We start from the raw sequence: 15188 nt of genomic DNA, 5'->3' as shown, positions 1-15188 counted from the left end.
GGAGCAAGCTATCAAGTGTGAATTTACACCACCAACTAAATCTTTCATGAACAGCCAAATTCGGAATTTGTCTCTGGGCAAGCTACTCTGATGCCACTGTGTGGTTAACATACTGAAAATTCGCTTATGGGAAACAGAGGCCAGAGGCCAAGTGAAATACAGCTTTGGCAGTTGTTGAGGCAGGCTAGAACGTGGGGAAAGGCTTCCACATGGATCTGAGGAAATTCTGATTCTCCATTTGACAGCTCAGGAGGCGGTGGAAGCTGTGCACACTAAACACTGTGTATAATGGAGATTGATCTGTTGTGACCTCAACTCTGAATATTATAGGTCGGTGAGGAGAATATTTCAAAACCTCCTCGGGTCCACAGACATCACTTCCAATGAGGAAACTGACGCCGCGGTAAACTGTCTTATCTCAGGCATGTAAGTCAGAAAGGAAAAAAAAATCTCTTGAGTAGTAAGGCCCAATTCCTAAAGGCTCTAGATCAGCGGTTCTTAACCTTGTTGACGTTATCGAACCCCACCAGTTTCATATGCGCATTCACAGAACCCCTCTTTAGCAAAAAATTAAAAAAACACATTAAAATTTAAGACATAAATGTTTTTTACTGGTGCACAAAATGAGCCGTGCATGATCATCACCTTGTTCAAAGAACAAAACCAACACAATGCATGAACTCAACAAATTACATACCTGCAAATCAATGTGCCTTCGTGAAATCAGTTTAGAAATGCATTATCATGAATTTACGAATATACCTTAATGTATGCTACAGGCACCAAAATTAAAAATCAATAAAAACTAATGTATTAAAACACAAACACACCATTTATGTGGATATGAAAGTCAAAAGGTAAAAGGTGGGTGGGGAGATGGATCAAAGATACTACAAAGGAAACCGTTTTGGAAAATTAAGTTAAAAGATTTATAACAAATGACACTACAGTCAATGTGTTTGAGTCAAAATGAAGGGATAAAACCTGCAACAGCATAACATTCAACCATTACACGAGTGTAATGGTTTTAGTGTTGTCTAATTTCGTGAGGTCAAATTAGTTTGCTTCTGTGGTACGGATACCGATGAAGCCTGTCTCCAAGGGAGAATCTGCCTAATTGAAATGTTTCTGTGTACTTAATTGGATGCTGAATAAACCAACTTAATTAACCATGTTTTCAATTTTAATCTTAAGTGACATCATGAACAGTGAATCAACTTGAAAATATATTTCCATTCTGCACAAATAAATAACAAATGTATAACACACCAAATGCAACCCCCTCGGGGCATACAAACAAACAGCTGAGACTGATCAGTTTGCATTCTTTCCTATTACCTCAATCCAAACATGCGGGCCAAAACCACTTTGAGCCCTGTGCAAACAAACTCTAATTTGATTTGGTTCACTTCAGTCAAGTGTGAACTCTGCACAGACGTGCAGTCAAATGAAAGCAGCACAAAGCACAGGGAGATCACACGGCTTTAACAGTTAAGTTTAGCACAGGTGTCTCAGTCACAGTCTGCTTTTGGCACATTTGTCTGTTTGTGCTGTAGTGCATGCATGTGCAACTGGGATCCCCCAGGGGCTTTTGAAGGAACATTTTCAAAGTTCTTTGCAACATATTAGATAAAAAGAACCACCACCACTGAACACAAATATATGCAATAGTTCTATTATATGCAAAGACAACATTTGCATCAATGTGAAGAAGACCATGGAGATGGTGGTGCATTTCAGGAGGAACAGATGGCCCCTCGTCTTTCCAAACATTGGAGGAGCATCAGTGGAAGTGGTCTCCATACACAAATTCCTTGGGGTCTACCTTGCCAAGGAATCTATTGTCTTAAGAGGGGCATGATTCTTAAGAACAGCAGTGAATAGTGTTGAAGTAAGACCAAAGCACTGAGTCAAAATATCAAAGAAGTGACTTCAGGAGAGATCTGTGAATGACTCAGCGGCCAAGAGCCCACACTTGAATTCGTGCTGTGCAATGATGATTCCAATCCAATCTGATGGAACTTGTGAGATGCTCTAAAAGGATAAATGCCAAAGAGAGGCAGGCCAAGCTTGTGGCATCATATCAAAAAAGACTTGAGGCTGCGGTAGTCACAAAAGACGCATCAACCAAGTATAGAACAGTGGCTGGGGATGAATGAATGAATGCATGAATCCATGAAGTTCATCTGGAGCTGTGCATTAGAAAACTAGTTCCCTTAACGAGCTACTCTCAAAGTTATAAACTACCCAATATATCATAAGCAACATTTTTAAATGGATGTATCTATCAAATTATTATATTTCAGAGCTGAATATGCCCCTAAACTATAGGTAACATTGCCAATTTATAAGCCTCTACAAGCACTATAGATATGACTAACGAGAAATTGAAGAATTCCTGTTTCTGTGTTCTACACAGCTAACATGGGATAAGACGATTTACACGATAAGAGACAGAAATTCTAATATGAAGTGAAGTAGGGGTGTTTCCATTGTTATTCACCAGAAGTGGTAATAGGCAGGACTAGAACCTTTAAGAAGAGAATGGGATAGGCAACCAATACCCAGTCATAGGCTGATCTGTTCCTGATTAAGAAGCCCTGAGTGAGAGAGAGGGGGGATTCTGTGCAAACTCAAAAATGACATTTCAGACAGCAACGACAGATCCAGTTAAAAAAAGAGATCACTGAGTAAAGTATTTGAATGTACCAACAATGCTCATGTGGACATAATATACTGCCATGTAAAGGAGAGCAGGGTGCACGTTTCCTGAAATGATTGGTTGTCAATGCAATATGATGTTTTACCATCTCAGAGAAGTCGGATATTTGTGACAGTATGTCCAACTATTATAAGTCACCACTTGGTATTCAACTAATACAATTCATTTCCTTTTATTTTTCATCATTTCTGTTGGATTGCAGTGTGCACATTTAATGAACATATTAAGACATATATGTATGTGGTACCTCCAAAATCAAAATTATCTGGAGTACCTGTTCATCTTTCATTTTCAAAGTAAGCAAGCCATTTTCAACACTTACAATAATATATTGTCAATAATTTGTAAAAATAACACCCACATCTGTGGAATGACCAATAATATAAATTTGTGGAAAAAATATTAAATGTACTAAATTGTGACGTATGAGGATTTGGCCCAACACCAGTGATGTTAATGTCCAATGTATGGAGGCATACATGTATCAAAATAGTTGGGTCATTTATGAGAATGTGGATAATGTGCATGTTAATATGATTCGCCAGGCCGATACAACGTAAATGTATGTCTAAAAATGTTGGGGCCCTTAGACTAGCAGCCTGACATTTTAAAGCAAGAACTACTATTGTTGTCTGTTGTTCTTACTTGCCACACGTGTCAGTATTTTTTGGGGATCATTATTCTGATTTAGTGGTCCAAAATATAATTACTTATTTCCCACTAAATGGTTATACATTGGAATTTCCTTTGAAGGTTTTTATGAAGCCCTGCTTACCCTTACTAGAAAGAGATGAGAAGGAAAACAGATGGAATTAATCACTACTATCACAGAACAACCCACAGAACAGTTGGCTACTTCTAAAGCATTGGCATGAATCACCATCTTCATAGCAGTACCGATAACCAGATGGAACTCTTCACCTTTTGTGCTTTCTTATACATAATACAGTACTTTGGTGGTCTCATGATCTATTACTTGAATTAAATTGGATTTCGATGGCACCAATTCAGGATAATTTTGGAATCAATTTGAAATGTTTGATCCAAAGAAAATGGGCTTCATTCACCAACTGTTTTTGAGAACACATTTGCACTTTTCAATAAGAATATGATATTCACCAATGTACAATTTGACTCCACGGTATACTTACACACATTTTAGTGGTTTACAATCGAACATTTATCATATTAAATTATATAATATTACATGGATTTTAAATATCATATACATATCATCATTGAAATGATGATGTTCAATAATAACTCCTAAATCGCCACTACTTCAGAAACTTTTTGAAGGGCAAATGTAGCTCTTAGGAACATGTTGATGAATCAGGCTCAGCAATTCCCTTTGTGAGCTACACCACCAGGCTGGTTATAGGTGACAATGTAAAAGTGTGGTATAAGGCATACCCCGCCCTCTCCTTTAGTTTCATATCAGTAATGCCGTCTTTGGACACCAGTTTGTTAAAAACGAGAATCCCAATAACCATGTTAACCTGCCAAAAGAAGAGGCATACAATTAATACATTAAAGACATTTTCCTTTTTGACAGCATGCAGAAATACTCATGTCTGATGATGACAGTGGAATACATTAAATAATCAAACACTACACTTGGTTATACTTACTCCAGAAGCTTAATAAACTGTTTGTGATTTCAAAACAATATCATTTGTTCAAAACTATTCTACAGGAATGTATTCTCTCATTCCAAGTACTGAAAATAGAACTCTATGAAAGATGAAATTAATGTTCATTTGTTAAATAGTGTATTGATGTTCTATTTAAATGTTTTGCAGTTGAATTAAGCTGTTTGCTGCGTGGACCCACCACAAGTTGCTTTCACCGCAACATCCCTTTCTTATTTATTTAGTAGTTATTTTTTGCATGTCAACAAGTCAAGTCAAACCATTGACAAAATAACTGCAAATGACCAAGATACAGTACTGGTTAAAGGCAGGCAGCACAGAGAGAGAAGAAAGAATACCAAGACAACAGCGGCAGCTGGTCCAACAAATGCATAGAGAAGACCTCCTTCCAGAGATAACCAGCAGCTACAAGAGAGGAGCAGGCAGACATGCATAGTATCATATACAACTCGAGAATGCAGAATGTAGAAATTGTGTGTGAACGTTGAGAAGCATTTACAAATTTAGTGAAAGAATGGGTTACACAAAAACACTGTGTGAATTGAAATATATATTGAAAACGCAATAACAACATGAAACCATACTCAATATTCCCAGAGCAACATTTTAGGTCAAATAATACAGTACACAATAGATCATCTACAGAAAATCATTCTTACTAGCTTGGTGTTCCATAGCCTTTTGCCTTGGTAAAACCCACTGAGATTGCAACAACAAGGGCAGGGAGACCTAGGAAAGACAAAAGGGATATTAGAATGGAGCAGATTACGAAAATGATTCCAATAGAAACAAGGGATGATAAGACTAACCCCAGCCAAGACAGAGAAAACGCTTGCGTATTATTCGATTCCGTAGACGACCCGTCACTGCCATGTATGACTGCCATGCCTCCGTCAGGACCCAACAGAATGATGACAGGAAAAAAAAGTGAAGAAACGCAGCGATTACGGTGCATAGGACCTAGAAGAGCAATAAAGAAAGGGATATGGAACTGTGATCATACTGGCTTTCTTGATTTCAAGTTCAAAACAAACATTGGGACTTACCTTATTTCTTGTTTGGGTCTGTCCGATGAGAATTAGAGCGTTGGAGGAAATGATTGAGAGGCAAAAGTTGATAAGTATGACGGATCGTTCAGACCGAATATATCTGCAGGAAAATGAGAGGAAACGTTGAAAATACAACGAATACAATCCTGCTTCACATATTCATTCAAAATTGTTTTCCAGGTCACTGTTTTGTGTATGTAGTAAAAGTTTCCTTTGCAAATCTGTTGTATAATTTGTTTTATATGTGCACCACAAAAAAAAAGAAAAGACGATTTGTGTTTGGTTGATTGGTTATTTCAGTTTTTGGTTTTTCAGCAATACATTTTATACGGTTGAAAAATATGTGTATTAGCTTTCTAAATGGTGCCACATTTCATTTGACCAATGAGCAGCAGAAATGAATACTCGTGTGAGTACCCAGAATAAAACCCTGTCAAATCTCTGACAATGATAAACTGCTTCCTTTGCTGTTATGATTTTGTTTGGCGTTACAGATTGGATGACTGAAGTTTGAAGAAACAACATATTGGCAGTTAACAATTTATTCAGTAAACAATCACAAGCCGCAGAAGCACATTGAAGACCCAGTGACAAGTACAAGTCTGGCATTTCCTCCTCATACTGGTCACACATTGCTTTGAGATGTGATTTAAAATCTAACAAAGTTTTGGCATGTTAGGTTAAGCTCCCCTTTATTGATATCAATGCAACATATTTTCTCACCTCCAGACTGACACGTAGATGATGATGAGTAGCAACAATGTTAGAGAAGACACTCCACAACCCACAATTAGCGTCACAGATGGGAGCTGTGTCTTATCCATGTTCTGAAAAAAGAAAGAGAACACAGAAAACTAGTGTTATTATTTAAAGTAAAGGAACTAATCTCAAACTGGAGCTCATAGACCGCAAAGACCGTGTGCCCAAAAAGTAGTGGTAACACAAGGATGAAATGTTTTAAAAAAAGAACAAAAAACAAAAACAAAAAAAACATATGCTAGTTGCATTACAGCAATACATTGTGAATTTGTAGCTGGAACTATTATATCAGGCAATTATAATTGTAGAGCGACAATTGTGTGTGTGTACTATGTGCAGCATGGTTGGTCTCCATAGACAGCAGGGTGAATACCTACTCTCCCTTTGCCTGCAAGGGTTTTTAATAGTTTCCTACTGCATCCTCAAAAGTACAGGTTTGAAGTTTGCAAAGTAGCATCTCAATTGTCCACAGCATTAGTGGCAAAGAGTTTTGTGGAAATATTAAAGAAATGCCAAATTGTTTCAAATGAAGACATAGCATGTGACACTGTGTGTAGAGCCCAGATTACAGCTGTGTATTTGTCCTGTAATTTGTTTGCATCAGGCAGTAGTGCACATAAGACCGTAGCCATGCAGCCTTTGGAAACCCGTGTGTTACGTGTTGAGGTGACATGGGTCATGTCTTTCGTTTCCAGCGATGGTGTGGATTGTTAGTCAGACAAACAACAGTGACAGGTGTCGCATTGCAGAGATGACCATAGCACTTAATTCCCATGCTCATTAAACTAAAGATGCTTATTTTTGCTCGACTATATACCATATATCTATAGTCGCTCTACACAGCCACGGACCGCTATACGCACACATTCCCTCATTTGCCTCTCACAGCTCGCGTGAACACTCCAACTGGAAATGGTTAATTAATATTGAATATTAGGACGGACTCAAACGGTTTCATTGGTCCACTGTGACAGAAATTTCCTTGGTCAGGTGTGAGGAGACTATGAGTAAACATGTTGCAAGTCAGATTTTTTAACCCTAAACCCTATCCAGCCTATTCCAGGACATCAACCCTTAGCTTTTGCAAGAGATAATTGGCTGAGTTTATTGCCTGTCTTGTCTGCTAGTTTGATGTGTGTGTTGGGGCCAAGTTAATTAAATCCCTCTGATTAATCTGCACTGCAGTCACTTCCTTCTCTAAAAGTAAATGGGGGAGAAAAACATTATGAGTGCAGTGAAATGGAAACATGTCTGTTGAGAGAGTTTTCACTTGCTTTCTTGATAGAGGTCTTGCATTGCATGAAAATCAGTTATTTTTTGTCACTACACAGATTATATGAATACACAATGAACCTTACTTTGGTCCCAAAGCTGCAACATTCACGAATAGTGGACAGCCCTAATAAAAATGTCTATCATGCAAATATTAACAGTTTTTTCTTGTCGCATAGAAATTTTGAAACTTTGATGGCTGCACTCAAAAATGTTTGTGAATGTCTGGCAAACGTCTTTGAATAAGAATGTGCTGCTGCTTAACTTCTGCTGCAGAGCAGTTGCAGTTGTGGGTAGTCTTGATACTTCACATCTTTAAATGAAAAATATAATATTTATTGGTCTTCACTCAATACCAGGCCCCCACCCGTGTTATTTTAGAAGTGCAGCAATATAGAACTACATGAGTTATTTATTTTCTATTTGCCCTTTTCATATGGAGTGCTCCAGTGTTGTTTGCTTTTGGAGCACATCACCAGAAGAGAGGCGCCTTGTTTAGCCTTGCACTCCACAGGATTTTCACTTGGCAGTAAAGCGGGGTTGCGATTCCTCCCTATTCAACTCAAGTATCAATGAACTGTATTCTCCATAATTGTGATACTGCATTTAAGTACTGTCCATCCATCCAGCCATTTCATTATCAACAAATATTCCAAATGCACGTGAGGATACCGTTTTATTTGAACATTGTGTTCATTATTGATGATCCATGGCAAGGACATAAGTCCATTAACCCCAACGGACAGGAATCAAAGTGGGGTGCTTTCAGGAGACCTGCTTGTCACCTCTAATCGGAGGCAACTACAGAGTGAAAGAGAATCCGAGATGAGGGACCACACAGCATGGCTCTGATCCCTATGATGTGACTAATTCTGAGCAGTGTTTTCCCTCGCCTGGACATGGGTCACCAAGAGCCCCTTCGGGTTGGTGCCTGTAGATTTAAGTACACCATGGTGGACGAGAGGGTAGCCTTTCTATACCTCGGGTGAGGGGACGGGTTCTGACCGTTGTTCGTGCCTATGGTCCAACCAGGAGCTCAGAGTATACATCTATTTTAGAATCCCTGGAGGGCATGATGTAGTGTGCTCCTACTTCTGCTGGGGGACTTTGGTGGTCACATGGACAATGACAGTGAAACCTGGAAGGGTATGATCAGAAAGAATATTGAAGGAATGAAAGTTTCCTCTGCAGGGTGTCCAGGCTCTGCTTTTGAGGAGCTCTCTTGAGAAAGATATTTTTCTGCTCCTCCGCATTGAGAGGAACGAGATTAGATGGCTCAGGAATCTGGTTAGGGTGACTTTTGGACATCCCACCCGGAGACTAGCTAACTATGTCTGTCACACATACAACTCAACAACATCCAAACATTTCACCACTATTTTTTCTCTCTCCACAATTGACAGCTTGCCTCGCTATTTTTGCTTCCTAATCGATTTTTAGTGCCATGAAAGCACTCTTCTTACAAAATACTTTTTTGCATCGTTTATTTAGGGTTTCCCTCAAAAAACTTACGAGACCCGGATGTAGACAAGCCAGCCGGCTTCATAATAACGTCTGCTGATCAGGCCCTAATAACTCCTTGGGCCACCCTCAGCACTTTATATCACTGACAATGAGTCTTTCAAATCCCTGATGAAATATTTTAGTCTATTCTGCCTTGCAGTATTGCTTTAATTCAGCAGCACTGGAGAATTTTTCAACTATGAATAGAATTCTAAGGTCATGTCACAGCATTTTAATCAAATACAAGTCCAGAATTTGACAAGGCTACTCTAAAACCATCCATCCATTTTCTCTACCGCTTGTACCCACGGGTGTTGCGGGCATGCTGGAGCCTATCTTAGTTGACTTCGGGCAGTAGGCGGGAGACCCCCTGAATAGTTGCCAGCCCATCGCAGGACACACAAAGATGAACAACCATTCGCACTCACAATCACACCAACGGGCAATGGTCAATCTGCCCAGCATGTATGTTTTTGGAACATAGGAGGCAATGGGAGTACCTGGAAGACACCCACACAGGCATGGGGAGAACATGGAACAGGAAGGCCAGAGCCGAACTCAAACCCATCACCTCTGCACTGTGAGGCGGACGTACAGTTCATCACCGTGCCGCCACTCTAAAACTGTATTCATTCATTCGTTCATTCCTTCCTTCTTTCATTCATTCATTCATTGATGGAAAAGTTGAGTTTTCTGTTGCGTTTTGGATTGTTGTACTACTGCAGAACCCAAGTTAGCTTCAGCTTGAGGTCACAAATTGTTTGCCTTAGGCCTCAAATGACGACCTATGCCCCTGGACTGAGCCAGTGACTTCGGAAGAAAATATGCACTACATTTTAAGCAAATAGCTGTGGAACCTAAATTTAGCACAGATTAAACATTCAAGTTATTTAAACAGATGTGTTGCTCCATCTTCTGATTAAATCTGTGATCGGTTATAGTTTTTTTCACAACTATTGGTATTAACCCCCCTCAAAAAACATATTCCAAATCAATACATCAACCACTGAACACGCCCACACACACGCCCACACACACGCACGCATGCACGCACGCACGCACGCACGCACGCACGCACGCACGCACGCACGCACGCACGCACACACGCTTCTCGTTGTACTAAGCCAAGACTCCAAAGCTCTTCCCTTAAAATGCTGTGCATGTTTTCTTTCACTCTCCTTTTTTAATCTAAAATGCCTGCAGCAAATTTGGGCTGAGCAAAAAGGCATGAGAAATAACAGCAAGAGAGTAATAGGTTATGTATGCTGTAAAGAAGGGAAGTGGAAATGTAATGCGGCATCAGAGGAGAAAATGACTGAGGGGTACAAAAGAAGATCGAAAGTACAAGTGAAAAAAGGAGTGAAGGTGTTTATTATTCTGGGGCCGTAGGAGGCTAGTTACAGACAGACTGGCTGGGCCATTTAGAAACTAGTAAGAAATTCACAGCAGATCATTGGCATGGGGCCCATGTATATATATAAAAAAAAAAAAAATAGATTGCACAGAGGCCATCAACAGCAGAGGGAAAAGGGGGAGTTTGCCTACCCATCATATTTGACCAGAGCAGCGAGTTTACAAAGTTGAAGGCAATCAACAGTAAAGGAATGACTGCATTAAAAAGTGCAGATAAAAAAAAAAAAAAAATCACAATACCAATTTAATCCAGGGTTAATTTGTTCTTTCATTCGATTTTCTACATCAGAAGGAAGAAATTGCATAGAGGCTAGCTCCACACTACCAATACTACACTGAAATGTTCCACTGGCCAGTAACCAAACAGAACAGTACAACAGAGTGGTATTAATAAGTACTAATATTCCAGTATACCTCTGACAATGAACAATAAACCGGGTAAAACAAGAATACTGTACCAAATTATACTGCTTGGTGGCAGTTCAGACAGAGCCGTGAAGAAAATGGAGATAAAATACATATTTACACTGCCCTCAATAATTATTGGCACCCAGGTTTTAATAAATTCAATTTTGTCTAAATATAAGAACAAAACCTTTAAAGAAAAAAAAGGTCAAACCTTAATTCAAACATATTTATCCAGTAAGAAAAAAAATCTCACATTAAGCAATAATTCTTTTACATCACATCGTGTTCCAGGATTATTAGCCCCCCTAATGTTAATACATTGCCCAACTCTCCTTTCACCTGCAAGTACGTTGGAACGTATTTCCAAATATTCAAAACGTACTTGCGAGTCCGTTCAATTGTATTTGCTGGTACACATTTCTTTACTTGACATTTGCTATAGGAAGCATGCTGTTAGATTTGCACCACAATTACAAGCATGTAATGAGGAATTTTGAGCACAAAAGCGTGTTTTGACTGCAGCAAAATTGCTGAGTACTCATCTGCCGCATGCCCATACAAAGAATCTGCTTGCACAGTCGCACACACATGCATACGCATGGCAAACCAAAGTGTGCCTTTGTTCAAATTAATGACCAGTCACCTCAGTGCATCGCCTTCAATAAGATTGTATTGTGCAAACCAGATTAAACACCTCTGGATGGATGCCTGGTGCAGAAGTAAAGGACATCCATGTCTTGGACTTGCTCGCTCAGAAATTTAGCCGGCTCAGACGCTTGGTATCGCCATGAAGTCACAGGTACAAACATTAACGTCTCTAATGGCAATAATGAGCCGAAATAAAGTTGACATAAAGGTTGGTCAAGTGTAACACAGGCACTTCAAGAGAGTATTAGTTCGCTACACTTAGCACTGTATGAACAACGAATCAAGGTTAATGCAACTATCAAAGATGCAGCATCTTCTGCAAGTAAGCATACGTACGTGGCACTCCTTGAACTGGAGCATGGATGTAAACAGCACTGCAGTTACAGCATGCATGCAATCAATTGTACATGTAATCAATCAATGGAGTAAGTATAAGAAATGAATATGCACATAAAACTGGCACATTCCTGGACAAGAAAAAAGTTTTACTACCAGATATTTTGAGCTATATTTTTCCTTTGGAAAGTTGTGTTTTTATTGTAATTCACGTAATTATTACTTATAAGACCTCCTCAACAACAAAACTGTGGAACAATTTGCTCAACACAAATTCCTACAACAATATTTAATCATAATGTACTATGCCACCAGAAAGAACCTTATGTGAACGCATTTTAAGAATCACTCGTCTACACCATAGATACTTGGCACTATCATATAGCATCAACTACACTTGATGCATTTTGTATTGTATTTTCAAGCAAAATAAAATCATACTAATTACCTTTATTCATGCAGAAAATACAACCTGCAATTGTATGAGTATGGTTCAAGCTCATATACTGTCAACGGGGGGCTGGGGGGGTCCTACATTGCCCTTACACTATTAATTCATCGTGCTTAAATTTAGACAATAGTCATGATTTGAAATGATGGCCATTCTAACACATGAGCGCATATAGTCAAATGTTGCTGCTCTATTCATTTGGCCTTCTACTTGAGTTGTATTGGCCGAGGTCTAAATTGCAGCATGCATTCCTACTTCTTTCTGGGAACCCATGCTGTTACCAGGGTAACCAGCGAACAGGAAGCTTTTAAAGCAGTTACACTCTAATAATAACTAATAGCAATATGTGAAGACTGTCCACAGAAAAATAGTGCTTTCTGGGACGCTGTTTCCCCATGATGACACAATTCTGCTTGGCTGTGTCCGACTGCAGCCACATTGTGAAGGAACTGTGTTGTTTCAAGATTTAGCTATACATTAAATTAATTGTCTTAGCACATAATCTTATATGATTCTGCGCGGGGGATCATGCAGAATAGTATAGATTCATGAACATGGACCAAATATGGAGCAAAACATGTACGGTGCAAATTAGATTAAAATATTTATTAATATAACCAGTGGTCAACATGTAATACTGCAAATCCTACATTACGCCCCCTCCCCCTTCCCCCCCTCCCCCGACCCAAACACAAGCGCATTCTTATGTTGATGACGTAAATAATAGCTACTTATGGTCAGCAAGCTGGTTAATTCTTTCTTTTTACGCAGCATGCTTTGGTTTGGCGAGGCAGAGAGATAGTGACAAAGATGGGGAGAGGGGGAGGATCTGTTGATAATGTAATGACAATGACGCCCTGGGTTTAAAAAAAAAAAAAAAAAAGGCTGGTGCGTGGACATTACACCGCACTAAGACAGTCTCCGCGACTCGTTCTTTGGACGAAATCAAGGGAGGTTCACACTTACCATTTCGGGATGAAGTCGTGCTAAAATGGCGAAGGTGGACAGTCTGTCACACAGGCATTTGGTTCTGTGTGAATCGACGAGAACGGTTTTGCAGCCCCTTGCAGACCAGGATCCCAGCAGAGAGGAGCTACATCGATACGCACACACAAAAAGAGGCGATGCAGTAAAAGTAGAGATGGCAAAAGGCAAAGAAAGCAGTCAGGAGCCCTCAGATATACACCCGCATCCTAATCCACTTTATCTCCGTTATTTGCAATCAAAGGCGCAGCAAGAAACGTGAATGCGGTGATATGGAAGGTCTGAGGCGGCGCGCTGCAGGTTTCTGCGCGGACACGTTTATTTCCAAAAGAGAAACATAAAACGAAAACAAAATGCAAACAAACAATCAAAGACATTGCCCTCTATCAAATAATAAAAATAATAGTTTGCAAATCCCTATAATGGAATTATCCAAATGTACAAACACTACATCATGTGAAAATATAGGCTATTGTGTTTTGGAAATATTCCTTTTCCCTTTGTTGTTTTAAGTCAAGGGTCACACTTTCATTTCAACATCTTCACTTCAAGTAGTTTAAATGGATCTCTATTTACCTTGTCCGAGGACAAGTCATTTACATGTACGGCACAGGTGTCAAACTCAAGGCCCGGGGGGCAGATATGGTCCGCCACATCATTTTATGTGGCCCGAGAAGACAAATTGTGCATCAAACTCGTATCATTACTAGAATTGCAAATTGTCTTCACTTTTAATAATATCTTTTTTTGTTGAATATTTGACCAGTTTTTACTCGTCTGATTTGAAAACGAGTTATTTGTCAGTTTGTTTTGTAGCTTTTACAGTATATAATATGAGGTGCTCATACATTTATTTGGGTTGACAGTCATAATGGCCCTCCGAAAGAAGCTACGAGTACAATGTGGCCCGCAAAAAAAAACGAGTTTGACACCCCTGATGTACGGTATAATTTTGTCCAAATCAATGTGCACAGAAGAATAGATTTCATATGAATCTTGGGTGATTGGTCTGTAAAGATCTTACCACTACATTTTACCATTACATTTTGGTGAGATGCTAAATGAGTGACATAATTCATAAATCCCAAAGCTTGTATTGGGCAAAAACCTCTGTTCCTTGAAGTCAATTTGCTTTGCTATGCAGGATCAGAAACTGTAAAATCACACTGTATTTCATTTTCATGTTAGTTTCACACTTTTGCACATCTTCCAGCAAATTAAATTTAACAAGGGAAATACTGTAGGCCTACCAGATGCTTGTCTCGGCAAAAACCTCCTCCTTGTAATTTGCTGTGCTAATAGCGGGTCCAGATGGACAAATTGTTAACATTTGTGATGCTAATATGTTGGGAATTTATCTAATCCAGATAAAAACATCTAGCAACTTAATTATTGTAGTAAGCAATTGAGTAACTGAGGACTTCTGTTCAATCTCTTCCCAATGAACCTAATGTTCTAGGACGAAACGGTCATGACAAAAAAAGGAACTTCTGTTAGGATAAGTTATTTTTAGTTATATTTACCTCACTGAGGTATTTCTTCTATGATTCAGGTGGTTTGATACACCTTATTGTGATGTTTATGGATGAAATATGATAACATCCATTATACAGTCTGCAGAGCTCAGAGCCAGCCTGTTTGCACCACCATCAAATTCATCCAAATCACTTTAAACTACCTGCATCTATATAAATGCGGTTCTGGGAGGCATTAGGTTTAGTCTAATTTCAGCCACCAAATTAGCAGGTGCGCCAGGCGTGTCAGAGGAAACACTCTTGGCACAACGCATCTCCCAGCATGGGGCAGAAAGATGTACCAAATTCCCAAAGAAGAGCATCAAGGCTTGCATTGGTACAAAATTCAGGATACAACCGTTTTTCCGCAAGATATAAATATTGAGCCCAAAGTCTGCACTAACCATTAATGTCTTAGTCGGTAGTAAAAGAAACGTCTGTGGAAATGTGAATATTTACTTGGTAGCTCTAATTAAA

The 15188-nt window shown here is 39.2% G+C and overlaps 1 protein-coding gene across 5 annotated transcripts in view; it reads right to left on the bottom strand.

The window, feature by feature from the left end:
• Window positions 1-15188, bottom strand: part of adgrb1a (adhesion G protein-coupled receptor B1a) — a 73004-nt gene that overhangs the window by 13742 nt on the left and 44074 nt on the right. For all 5 annotated transcript variants that reach the window (XM_088387317.1, XM_088387319.1, XM_088387320.1 and 2 more), the window contains 7 exons: window positions 13180-13306; window positions 6147-6250; window positions 5421-5523; window positions 5184-5334; window positions 5034-5103; window positions 4713-4779; window positions 4136-4221 (listed from right to left, as the gene is read on the bottom strand). In XM_088387317.1, coding sequence (XP_088243443.1) covers window positions 4136-4221; window positions 4713-4779; window positions 5034-5103; window positions 5184-5334; window positions 5421-5523; window positions 6147-6250; window positions 13180-13306 — 708 coding nt within the window. The remainder of the gene's footprint in view (window positions 1-4135; window positions 4222-4712; window positions 4780-5033; window positions 5104-5183; window positions 5335-5420; window positions 5524-6146; window positions 6251-13179; window positions 13307-15188) is intronic.

This window comes from Syngnathus floridae, chromosome 10, assembly GCF_059516105.1.
Source record: "Syngnathus floridae isolate MCC-2025c chromosome 10, RoL_Sflo_1.0, whole genome shotgun sequence".
NCBI classification, from domain to species: Eukaryota; Metazoa; Chordata; class Actinopteri; order Syngnathiformes; family Syngnathidae; genus Syngnathus; species Syngnathus floridae.
Note: the sequence above shows the minus strand (reverse complement) of the source record. Positions and strands in the feature narration are given on the sequence as shown.